Source organism: Camponotus vicinus, unplaced genomic scaffold (assembly GCF_025532165.1).
Source record: "Camponotus vicinus isolate PSW18456_S1 unplaced genomic scaffold, iyCamVici1.0 SCAF_1, whole genome shotgun sequence".
NCBI lineage: Eukaryota > Metazoa > Arthropoda > Insecta > Hymenoptera > Formicidae > Camponotus > Camponotus vicinus.
In genome coordinates, this window is record NW_028141945.1 from 15,498,589 (window position 1) to 15,512,085 (window position 13,497).

The window sequence follows — 13,497 nt, forward strand, 5'->3', positions numbered from 1 at the left end:
GAATCAAGGTTTGTATTTATATATGAGATGGAATGATTATATAAAATATAATATATGAGAAATCTAAAAAAGACTTTACCAATTCAAGCGCAATGTTTCTGACAGCAGCAACTTTATCTACAAGCAATTGGAAGGACAACGGCGCGATACTTTGTGCTACATCGTTTAGATTGAACAGGGTAACAATCTCGAGCAACTGAGTAGCAAGTTCCTCCCTGAATCTCCAGTTCCATTCGTTGTCTGTGACAAGGAAGTCACTTAACCTCGGCAGATATTGGCAGCGATCGGAAGGCTTGAGTATCTTCAAAAAAGTTGCGAGGTGTTTGAGTACACCTATTCTGACCTCGTCCAGATCCTTGATGAAACCATCGTAGATCGGCACGAGGTCAGTGGCAGTGAGTTCTTCGCCTAGAATCATGGCGATCTCGTGAATGCTGGACGCCAGGGTATGCCTGACCTTCCAATGTTTCGCACTTGACAATGACTGATAAGCTTTTTTCAAGTAATGCCAATTCTCCGTGCCCAGCGTAAGCGTGACCGCGGGAAAACTGAAGGCACAATGATGCGGGATCTCGGCACCCATGTCCACGCATTGCTCCGGATCGGTCATCGATACGTAGTAATTGATTAATTCCTGAGGTACGATTTCTTGTCCGTTTTCCTTCGCGTCTAAGTTCTTGCCGAAGTTACAGGACTCGTCACTCTTGTCCATAGAGTCCACATGATATATATCAAAATTTGTCCATAAATCTTGAGTATCATCCAACGAGTCCGTCGTGTCTTGTGACAACGGTGGGCAATCTCCATCGTCATCGTCGTCTTTCTCTTCCTTTCGATTATCGAGCTTATCATCGTTCGATTGTCCATCAGTACTTGAGTCATCCTCGTCGACGAGAATTTCGGGATAATTACAGGTACGAGATTTGTATGGATTAAACATTCTGCTGTTGTTAAAATGAATTAATTCCCCTGATGATCCTTTCTTGGCGTTATTACGATTCATCGCTGATTGCCTCGCAGCATGAGTAAGTTCGTCATCTAATGGTATATCCGGAGGGATGTAATAATATAAAAATGGATTATAATTCTCCGTATCGTCCACGTCTATCTTGAGCAGAGGAACAGGTTTACGCTTTTTTCGCTTTACGGCCTAAAAATTGAATCATAGAAAATCATTAATACACGTACACATGAGAACTATAACAAAGAAATTTTATATGTAAGCAGATTTATTTATATACACGTAAAAATTAATACTAAAAGTTATTAATTTCATACCAGGACTTTAAGTCGCAATTGTGAATAGACGTCTTTCTTCTGGAATTCGTAGAATTCCTCCTCCGAAGAATCCGGTGTCTTAACATTATCATGTTTCATCATAGGCAGATAAAAAGAGCTTTTATCATCCATATCAGATATTTGACTTTTGATCGCGCCCTTTGTAGGAAAGATTCCTTCGTATGAGTAACGTATGCTGAAAAAAACACACGTTCAATTGAAATTAATATACGCAACGTTGAAAAACGAAGAAATGAACAAAGGGTATACAAATTACCTGAGATGATTATCTTGTTTACTAGTATACACTAACTCGCCGTGCTTGTTATAAGTGACATCGGCAAACTGCTTGGCGAAGGTCGATATAAACGGTCCGAGTATCTGGAAAGCCGATATTCGCACCCACTTGGAATCGTCGTTCAAATGCTTAGCCAATATGTCAGCTAGTAACAATCGGCGATGCTCCGGTGTCGAGCAGCAAGCGACCGGCATCATGACCTCGACGCATGCTTTTCGCACACCCCACACTCTGTCGCCGCACAAATCCACGAACGTAGGAATCTGAGAGCGAGAAATAAGATGTGATATCGGTCAAATTCGTACGAAATGTCAGAAATGCGTTCATATAATTTGATGTCCTGTTTTTATCTGTGAATAAGACTCACCAATTTGCTATACAGTTTTTCCTTCCCAACAGCTACGCACATTTCCCCAAAGTGTGTGGCGCAGGTTCTCCTCACCATCATATCATTGTCCTCGCACAGGTCCAAGAATCGTCTTAGGAAGACCTTCTCTGTAAGTTCGCTACCAATCAGCGGTGCTAGTCGACACATAAGCTGCGAATCGATATAAAATACGGAATGTTGAGAATGAATTGTTACAAGCATAATGAGAAATTCAATGTAAAAAAATGTTAACACATTTATTTATGTCTACGTGTGGTGATCATAATTTTAAACGCATTCTCTTAACTATCGATTTAAAAATAAATAAAAAAAAAACGTTACAACTAAACTGATAAGCGTACGATTACATGTATAAAATAAACAATTACAAGATAATATTATAATTAAGATTATTAAATAATTTCGAGAGATACATCGTTCCGTTCCGCTCATCAAAGCTGGCTGTGATATGAATCAATAGCACCACATCACAACCACTCTGATGGGAGGAACAGTCGATTTTATGCAATCAGCCTGCAATCTATCCTGTAAAAGTGTATATTCATGAATTAGCGTTTATTTACATTAGCACGACGATATTGCATTCACATCCATCTCATGATGCACGATAACATATTCTGATCTCGCATGTGTAAAGAATAGAATATTTAAGTGACATATGATAAATAAATTATATCACATGAAAGATTAAATCACAAATTGAGCAATGATATAAGCAATGTAATAGAGATACATTTCCTGCATTTTGTCGCATTGAAATATTTTTTTCATACATCTCCGAGCTCGTTGAACCTTGAATGTCGCAACGCTCATCAAAGCTGGCTGTGATATGATCGTTACATCAGCATATTACAGCCACTTTGTGAGCAACGCGAACACACTCTCCTCCGTCAAGTCCAAGATGCAATCTCCGGAATAGACCTCCTGATTACTCGTTACGTTCTTCTCCGCATCTCAAATGGAAGAAGCCGATGCATAAAACGGCGATCCAAATCGTCAAAAATGGCTGTGATATGAAATTCAGAGGAGCAACACGCCACAACCAATTTGACGATTGGATCGCGTTCCTCTCCTGTGTATATATGTGATGTTGTTCATCAAAGTTTCAGGCGAGTTCGATCCTCAGAGAGGGACCTCCTCTTGCGAGACATTTGGCGATGTCACGTAGATATACACGGGGTGTTTAAAAATTTACAGCATAAATTTCGCACGCGTGTAAACATAATGGACGAGATAAGCGTGCGAGGTTTGTATCGTGAATTTTTGAACACTCCGTATATATACAATGAGAAGAAAACGCCGTGGTGATCTTATTATATCATTTTTCTCTTTCTCTCTCTCCTGCTCCTCGTTCATTCTGTTCGTTGCCTGTTATCGATTCAACAGTGTTATCGAAATGGAAAGTAAAATCTTCTCGACGATCGATTCTGCGGGCCAGCTCATCAAAATGGCTGTGATATGACTCGAAACATTCCACAACCAATTTGATGTATCGGACCGCAAAAGGTATATTCCCGATGGGGTGTCCTGGGAGAGGAAGGTGTGTCCTCTTCTTCACCTTCTCTCCTAATGTTTCCCCTCTTATATTTCTTATTTCGTTTGTCTTTCAACCATCGGAGAACGGACATAATTTTGATCATCAAAGCTGGCTGTGATAGTCAAACTCTATGACAAACCAACTTTGATGGTAAAAGTATGCCCCGTCTTTCGTCGCAGGACGCCGGTATTTGCGTTTTCCACGAAAACGCCCACGCTCTTTCTCCTTTTTTCTCCATTTACGGAAATCTTGAAGCGACGGGGCCAAATATTCGCTCGTTCCTTTAATCTCGCCCTTAAAGAGCATTTTTACCCCGCCTCCGCCCAGCTTCTCCTCTCTCCCACGTTTCTCGCCTCGTCCTCGTTGTGCTCGACGATGCGACAGATCGTATAATTTTCACCGCATGATTTTCCGACTCTTTGTATCCACTCAATGATTGTCAGGATGAACGAACGCCGCATGAAAGACAAGATAGTGAGACGCGATTGCGTGAGAACATCTCACTACCCATGTCTTTCAGGAGGAATCCGTATCAGATATGGGCCGTTTCGTTTGCTCGATACGTATTAGACGAGATGTCAGATATCGTGTGTGTTTTTAAGAATGAGAGACTTTTCGCGCATTTCAAATAAAGAAAATTCCACGTAAGACAGAATGTAAGTGAGACAAAATTATCCCTATTATTAACGTTTACTTGAGAATATTCATTTTTGTAGATATCAAAAATAAAAATTAGTACCATTTTTTTTTAAATAAATAGAATAAGTTGTTATACTTGGAAAAATTTATTTACTCTATTTATTTAAGAAAAAAAAGGTATCAATTTTTTTCACATATTTTTAGCATCATTTAACACCATCCTTGGCATGTAAACCTTATTTTCAACATAAGGCTTCGAGCAAAAGTACACGTCTCACTTACACAACTTTCCTCGTGTCCTCTTCCATTATCAACAAAGCGGAAGATAAAGTGGAAAAAAGAGAGTGATAAAGCGCGGGAAACTTACGGAGATGTTTGCGTTACGAAGATGTTCGTCGGCCGACATGTAGGACAAATGTTCTATCGTGGGACAGATTTCGTGCTCGATTGTGTCATTGTCGAGGAGACCCCGCTTCACGATCGTCATGAGCGCGTTTTGAGCCATTTGTCGTACCTACGGAACAAAAACACTTCATATTGTACGTATCATGTGTATTTCGTTCTGTTTGTGTCCTGAGAAATGTAATCAAAACAAGAATCACTTGCCTGGTTGTCAGGGTCGCTCAGGTACTTTATTATAATACCGAGCAAGTGATTGCGAAGAACATCCCCGAAGAGATCCGGCGCCTCGAGACAGATGATCGCCACATTCGGAATCTGCTCCACCAAGTCCGACCGAACCAAAGCATCTGCGAACATAAATTATACACATTAGTAAAATATTGTAGGAAAGAATTTTTTCATTCCTCTCTTTTTTTTAATTTAATTTCAGATATTTCAGAAAAGTGGCCAAAGGAAGATTAGATTTAACTGACTTAAGACTGGATTTAACTGACAATCGAGTAAATTCGCTATTCGATATTCACTCAATCTTTGTATGAATAGCTTGTTTTCGAAATAACCGATGTTATTTTCTTCTGAAGAAATGATATAAAAACACTACAGATATGAAAATATTTATTTTGAGATCTAAGAAACTTGTGGAAATCAATAATCATGTATATTCAAATATTGTGATCATTCTTATATCTCATGAAACTGATATCCTAACAGTTAGTAATTATTAGTTAGTTAATTAATTAATTTATTAATATTACTGATTAATTTATTATTTCATGAATTTATAATAAATTTTCAAAGAAATATCGAATCTGTTAAAGCAAGTTTGCAATATTAAACTAAATTTTCTCAAAAGGAAAAGATGTAACAGAGATGTAGAGTCGTTATCCTAGTATAAGATTAAATCAATTATCCTCTAGATATTACCTAAAAGCCATATTGTTAGAAATAATGGTGTAGAAAGCTACGAGTGATTATTCCTGCAAATTCAGCGAGGCTACAGGCGGTGTAAAACGAAAACTCCCGCGAGAAGAGAATCGTATCACTGTTCTTGCTCGACGTGGATATTACTGAGGGTGGTTCGTCGAAGCGAAGGCAGCTTCTCCGACAGGAAAACGCGCCATGGAGGGGATGGATGCTGGAAGCGGGAGAGTCGGGGCCTTACGATAGGACTGCGAAGTAGGAAACTCGACCGCGTGGAAGGGATCGGGGTAGCAAGGGACTCGCGCGCGTGCGCGCGAGAGGGAGGCGGGGGAGGGAGAGACCAAAACGCGCACGCTTTTTTTTTTCCGTAGGGCCCATCACTTCGTTTCAACGTTTTTGAGCTCATCTTTCTGTTTCCCGTTCGCCTTTCTAGGGTCATTTCCCTCGTCCCTTTTGCCGATCTCTCTTTCATGGTCTCGAAGGACTTCATCCTCCCCTCTCCCCCCTCCCCTCTCTGGCCCTCCGTTGCCCTTTGGTCCCACGCATCGTCCATTAATCTCCGTCGAAGACCTATTTTCCCTTCCCGCCCTATTTCGTCCCGAGTGCATATTTCTGCGCAATCCCGCCAAAAATATCCCGCTGTACTCGAGGCACCACCATCTTGGCGCGTTTTTCCATGGGAGGATATTCTTTCAAGAATATAAAACGTCCTCAGAATTTTTATGTCGTGACTCGTTGAACCGTTTCACCCTCTTTTACATTTTATAAATTATTAATTTATTTTATAAATTAATAATTTTTATAATTTTATAAATTAATAATTTTTATTCTTCCTATGACATTATTTATATTGTATATAATAAATGAAACAGAAATTATTTCTATGCAAACGCGAAGCTTACAATAATGTCCTCGCGCGAAAAGCTCGAGCTCGTCGAGACTTTCCAAGAATGTCGAGCCACCCTAGTTTCAAACTACGAGGGCAATGCTCCTGTTGAAAATCGAGGGGGAGGTTCGACTTTGCTTCCTCGAACGGCGTATCCAAAAATACGTAAACGAGAATGGTGTCGCGTGCCCCGTGTCGTAAACCGGTGTTGCTGCATCGCGGCCCCTTCTTCCGCGTGTCCCCCGACAGGAAAACACACTCGACAGTGGCACGTGTTACCGGGACAAGATGTTCCGCGGCTTGCCCCTAAAAATAGCCGGCTACTAGGACGACATCGCCGTCTTTGGGGTGCATCTGCATCGGGATGCACCCGAACAGCGTTGCATCCCTTCACGATTTCCGGATGCGCGTCGTATATATTCGTGCAAGATGTCCCATAGAATCTCCCATATCTTCTGGAAATTGGTTTAAACTCGAAGTCAATTTTCTCGCAGAAATATTGCGGGACAAACAGTTGTATTTGTTGCAAACATATATAATTTATATTTAATAAAATTAATAAATTATTTTATTAAATTATATTTCATAATTTTTAATTTATCAAATAATTTTATTGAATGTTTTCATTATTATTTTCTGGTACATGAGATCCAAAAAGTACAATAAATGTTCTCTCAAAGTTTAAAAATTCGTTGAAAATTCTTTCATTTTTATTATTGAATTCATAAGTATCCAATATATATAACATGCCTTACGATTAAAATAAAAAATCGCCATTTTTATTATTAATTTATCTTAAATATTCAGGTATTATCATCAGAGAGTCAAGTATAATTTATGACAATTTCTGAGCGATATAAAATATATCCGATCCTTTCCGTGAACTTGATTTTTATTTTACATTTTATCGTACTTTGAATTCTTTTTAGAAAAATCCTTGAATATAAAATATTAAGATATATATTTAACTTTTATTACACACGTTCCTGATGAGATAAAGCGCTTTTGTGTTTTCTTGAATTCATTAATTATCGGCAATTAATTTTAACTTGTTAAGTGTGACGTTGTTATTCGTGACAACCATAAGAAATAGAAAAGCTAAACCTTTTTCTCACCGCACGAACGTTTAAGAATATATTTAACGCATCTTTATACAAGGAACCTCTTGAAAGGAAGAAAGACCTGAATCGAGGCCGAAATCTTCGGGGAAAAAATGTATCGGCAAGCTACATTTTCTGCGTTTCTTGAAAGCAATTTCAGGTAAAAGGAATGTTTTTCGTCGACGTTCTTTCAAAATGGCCGCAGACGGACCGGCTCTATATCGAGATACCATCGATGAAACTTTTCAAGATGACCGTTAGAGTCTTCCTCATAACGACGAAAACTCTGCAGAGCCTCGTGTAAACGATTTTTCTTTTCCTCCACCCATAATCTTCTTACCCTGGAATTCATTTTTCAAAAGTCGCGATGCCCTAGTTTATCCAATCTTCAGCTTCTCATTGAAAATTACACTCGACAAAATAGCTATTGATATAGATAAATTGATGTATATTTTTTTTTTCGAAAATAATATTAGTAACTTTAGGAAATTTATCTAGGTTTTACTCAAACCTTCCAATTAAAATCGTTTCTGATTGAATTCTGATTTATTCTGTAATGCAAGAAATATATTTTATAAAATTCTAATTTTTTTTCCTCTCATATCGAAGTATATTTAAATTTTTTATATCAATATATTAATGTCGATCGAAAAACTTTGCCATTTCGAATTTTATAATCAACAAATTTTCTGCAATTTATATTTTATTTTGAATAATTAATTTTCGATAAAATTACGATAACATTCCTCGAATTAATTTTTTATATGACTCGATGGAGACAAATTAATTCTATTAAAATTTTATTCATTCAAAACTGTCAATTTCACTAAATTTTGCCCATAGCTTGTCGCTTATTGCTAATAAACTTATCGTGTAATAAACTTCCTATGGCTGACATATTCGTTTCCTTTTTACCGAAAGATTCTCCCTAAAATCTGCGATCAACATTGCCTTTTAATCCGCGAGATTATTGAAAATTTTAGCGTGTAACGAAATAACGCGTGCGGCGGATTGATGGGCCCAGGTTGGTGTCAGCTGTCAAAAAGTGCCATGCGTCAAAATCCCCCGGAGGGAGAGATGCGTCTGCGTGACCCTCGTGTGTTCCGGCATGCGCCGGCTTTTACGCAAGATTCCTCGTAACCAGAGATGGCGATGTTTAAATTAAGAACGGAGAGAGTGGGTTTACGTCTGAGATCGGGGGCCGTGCCCTCTTGTATAAATATCGCGGCGGCTTAATGTCGTATTCTCGAATCCATGGGCGACTTCCGGCACCGTCCCCGGCGCGTGCCACACCGGAAGCGAGGGCACGTTCGCTCTCATCGTCTCTCGTCTCGTTGCCTCCGACGATGGAGCTCTTACTTTTCACCATCTTGCTCCCCGCCCACGCGCTCGCTCGAGACCCCCACGAGAAAAGGACTCGCGTCCTCGAGAGAAACAACCCCGATGCGGTGATATTTATGCGTTTCCTGAGGCGACACGTTACTTAAGCGACCCCCATTTAAGAAGATATCTTGCAGCTCAATCTTGCAGCGAATCGTAAGACGTTATTTCGGTACAAGAAGGAAGAATTACGGGCGACAAGCATCGAGATACGTAATTTACTTGACTATATGTATTTGCATTCTTTAAAATATTTCTTGGAGGTTTATGCTGACGGTTGGAGAGAGTTTATATATTTTTTCCCTCTTTTAAAGCAGTCGATTTGTCGTGAAATATATTATTTTTGTAAAAAACAGAATTTTCGAGCAATGGATTTAAGATGCTCCGTCCTTTTAAACGTTAAATCTCGGTCAAGAACTCGCTGATGTTGCTAATATTAACGTTTTCCTGGGTCGACGCGTTATTTAAACGAAACCTGCTCAAAGAAAATCCAATTTCCAGCAAAGTGGATGGCGCTATTTTAATAAAAAGGGGAATTACGTAAGGACAAGCTTTAAAACACGCAGCCGATGCAAGCTATGCTTGCAGTTTTTATCAGATATTGATTACGAGTTAAAAACGGAAAGAGTAAAATCAATATGATCTCGTTAGAAAACGTCTAATGGCCTTGACTGTGTCGATGCAAGAGAGAAATTTTACAAATTTTTTGCACATAACCGATAAAACACTATGAACCATGTACATCGTAGAAGTCGATGTTTGACTAACATTGCGATTAAAACTACAATATACCCTTTCGATCACATTTGATGATGTGTATGCAACTTATAAAATTGTTTTCCATAAGAATCTTATATTTTATGATCACAATATTTTTAATAAATGCATTATGTCAGTTATAAATAAATTGTAACACGTAATAGGGAAAACTCACGTTTAGAATGCAAAACGAAAAGCGTAAGCTAAATCATTATCTCTCTTTCCTTAAGCTTGCATCAATGGAATTCAGGTAGAAAAGCACAAGATAAAAATCATAGCAGCCAATCACATTTATGCCTGTGACATGCGTGAATGATGCGAAGGATTTGGCTCAGAAATGAACATGTTTCCAATCCTTTCACACCAGGCATCTCTAAAAAGATGCGAGAAATTGTGCGATGATAATGATGAACCTCACTTGCGATATCGTTCTCTCTTCACTGAATGATGCGACATCATGTAAAGAACTTAAAAATTAAAGGTGGGAATTTGCCCCCAACTTTACAAGCAATATCATGAAATCGTGGATACTCAGACTATATTGCTGCGAAAGATTGTCAGGAATTGATTACAACGTTACAGTGCAATTGTCTAAGCGATTGTACGTGATCCAGAAATAATTTTATGCATTTCAAAGTGTTTATTTTGACGAATGATGGTCGTTGATCGCGACTTACCATTATCGTCGATGATCAGCTGTACATGTTGCATGACGTCCTCGACGACCAGTGTCAGTTTATTGTTGACAGCCGCGCGAAACATTTCCACCAATATGCGGCCCACCATTTGCCTGCAACAGAAAATGGAGACAGATACATTAGACCAGCGTATCATTGAATCCGAGATATAAAGTCATAGCTCAATTGATTTTCTCGGGCAGTTTACAACGAAGTTTGGAGGGAAAAAATCGACAAAGCCCTTCATTAACGCAACGCTTTCGACGGATGAGCAACAATAAATTTCACCGAATTAGCCGTGCAACGAGTTATCATTCGAGCAGCTATTGATGTAATCGTAACGTTCGTTAATTTTCCGATACAGATATCCACTCCAATAATCATGGAGCCTTATTATATTTGTGCGTAGGAATTTAATTAAGTTAGAATTATAATGTAAAATGTGATTGCGAGAGAATAAACGACAAATGTAGCAGATAACTTGCTAGCAATCGGTTTTGACCGATGAGATTTTCTCGTGTATAAGTTAAGGTCATCTGAAGATTCGCATCGTTTGGGGTATATGTTTACATTCCAGTCATCCATCATTTTGCTCTCTCTTTCTCACATACGATCGCCTTTTCACTCTATAATATTGCTTCCACACAATCAAAATTGCTCGTTGTTTCTTACTATTAATATATTATACATCATTTTATTCATTAATTAATGTTTTTTTGACATGCTATCAAATACTTGGGTAGTTTTTAAGCTGAATTTGTACATGTGCGTGTTAGTTAATTTAAATAAATTAAAGCAATTAAATAATTCAGGAACAGTCTCCATTTTAACAATCGAGTAAAGAGAAAAATGCGTTCGATAAATTGAAAAAAAGAAGAAAACAAACTTCGCATACTTTCGATTCCCTTATTTTCAGCATCTTTACTTCTGCCCTCTCCCCCCTCCTTTAATATTCTTAATTTAAAAATTCCACAAACTCGATTCGATAATTAAATATACAAATATAAGTTCAGTCAGCATTTCTTGAGCAACTTGGAGCCCGAAGAAGAAGATAAAGGACTCTACCAAGATAACGAGGGATACCGAGAAGCAACATGTGTCCACCTTAACACACAGGGTGTACCCGGCATTAAGGCGCTAAGAGGGAAATATAAGAACGGATTTCGCACGCGTAAGAAGAAGGCGGCGGATTATCTTCATCAATTATTCATACTCGGCGCATTCGGCTCCCTGAAATTCCAGCGAAGCTCGAATAAGTTCGATAATTAAATACATAAACCGAGTTTAGGCCTCGAGACGGCCCGGCTTCCCACGAAACTTCTTCCATGTCGCGAAAGAAAAGGAAGCAAGAAGAAGGAGCATCGAGGCAAACGAGCGCCAGGACGAGCAGAGGACGACAGGGAAGACGTTCGCGGGCAACGCACCATCGTCGCGGGCCATGAAGGCGGCGGCCGCCCTCCTCGACGAGAGTGGAATCGAAGACGAAGAGCAGGAAGTGGAAGACGAAGTATCGCCGCCGCCGTAGTTCGATCACGTCGCCTACCCACGTCGCGTTCCCACCACCCCGCGAACTCATCATCGTCTCCCCGTCCGACTCTTCCCCCACCGCGACGCATCGGGGCGAGCTCCCCCCCTCTCGCGACGGAGGAGCGAGGAAACCGCGCGCGAGTGGGATCGAGCGGCGGGGGGGAGGGGGGGTGGACGGCGACGGTGGTGAGGGCGACACCAACAGAACATCGCCGAGGGTGCCCCACCAGGAACCTGACGGCGCGCCGGCGAGTGGGGTGAAGGTGTTCGCCGAAGCAGTTGGAGAACGCGCGACGAGACGGTACCGCCTGTGAACGCCTACCGTCCTGGCGCAAATATGGCCGCCGACCGCTGCGGCGGTTACGAAGACGACGAAGACGAAGAAGTCGTCCCTGCAGAATTTTCGGCAGCGCGCGCGCGCGCTTCGCGGGTTCTTCGCGCAAAAGTCTCTCTCTCTCTCTCTCTCTGTCTTTCTCTCTTTGTCTCTGTCTCTCTTTGGTTCGGCGCACGATGCGTTCGAGCGAGGCGCCCGCCAGCTACCCCCCGAGCGTTCCTTTCATCCACCTGTGTCCGCGGGACGACAACTTCTTGGGTAGGTCTCGCCCGGACCCATAGACACCCGCTGACCCAAAATTCAAGTACACGGCGCTGACACTTCCCTAACGGCCTACCACGCGCATGATCGCCGTACTTCGCCAAGATCGATAAAGAACACGGCCGTTTCTTCCTCCCCCTCTAGCGAGCGATATGTATATATATTTTATATATATATATATATGTTTATATATGTATATATGTATAAATGTGTGTATATGTATATATGTACGTATGTATAAGGAAGGGTTGATTTTAGGTAGCGCTTTAGGCCGACATGGGCTCTCCGCGGTATCATAATATCGATAGACTATCCATCGTGGAATTGTAAGATAGAAAGAAACTTGGACACGTCGATAATGCGGGCTCGGGAATCGAAAATCGTTGATTCTTCAAAGATTGCATAGGAAAAAAATCAGAAAGGCAATTAATCATCTTTTTATTTTATTCCTACTGTGTTTGATCATTTAATCAGCGAGTAAACGAATAAAATTAGAATAAATTTTCAAGGAAAGCATTTTAATTATTGTTTAACGCATTAATTCGCTCTCCAAGAAACAAATTACTTGTGTAATTAAAATAAGGTAAAAGAATTTCTCTCGATCAATCTCCTTAAAATTAAGTTACACATAAATTTACGCCGATTATCCGATAAAAAAATTCTGTATTAATTCGATTGAAAACAGAAAGCAAAAATTTTATAATTTTAACGCAAAAAGATCTTATGTAGTTGTACGTATAATTTAAAATGATCTTTTATTCCATTTTTTATTATTATAATTTTTGAAAAAACAATTGACTTTCTTCCAAAAAGAATACAATGAAATAAAAAGAAGCCGCTTATATTTTTTTCGTTCGAAGATTGTTGTTCAAAAATCAAAAAAACAGCACAAGGTATTTTAATTTAATTTATTGACTACATAAATATTAATTTAATTTTCTGATAAAAAGGCAACCATAAAATTAATGAATCTGAAAATATTGTAATTTGACATCACAAAAGCTTTTAAATATCGAAATGTATTTGAAAAAGTGAAAATGGAATTACAAATTGATAAAAATTTAAATTTCATTCAAACATTAAATTTATAATACATATAAAAACCATGGT

The 13,497-nt window shown here is 39.4% G+C and overlaps 1 protein-coding gene across 10 annotated transcripts in view; it reads right to left on the reverse strand.

Moving 5' to 3' along the window:
* Nucleotides 1-13,497, reverse strand: part of LOC145977402 (serine/threonine-protein phosphatase 4 regulatory subunit 1) — a 138,397-nt gene that overhangs the window by 1,295 nt on the left and 123,605 nt on the right. For 9 of the 10 annotated variants that reach the window (XM_083109360.1, XM_083109368.1, XM_083109378.1 and 6 more), the window contains 7 exons: nt 10,266-10,378; nt 4,747-4,889; nt 4,508-4,654; nt 1,944-2,114; nt 1,556-1,839; nt 1,279-1,474; nt 80-1,150 (listed from right to left, as the gene is read on the reverse strand). In XM_083109360.1, the coding sequence (XP_082965486.1) occupies nt 80-1,150; nt 1,279-1,474; nt 1,556-1,839; nt 1,944-2,114; nt 4,508-4,654; nt 4,747-4,889; nt 10,266-10,378 (2,125 nt within the window). Of the gene's footprint in view, nt 1-79; nt 1,151-1,278; nt 1,475-1,555; nt 1,840-1,943; nt 2,115-4,507; nt 4,655-4,746; nt 4,890-5,466; nt 5,587-10,265; nt 10,379-13,497 lie in introns of those variants that run through there. The other variant, XM_083109440.1, reaches the window with a different exon arrangement.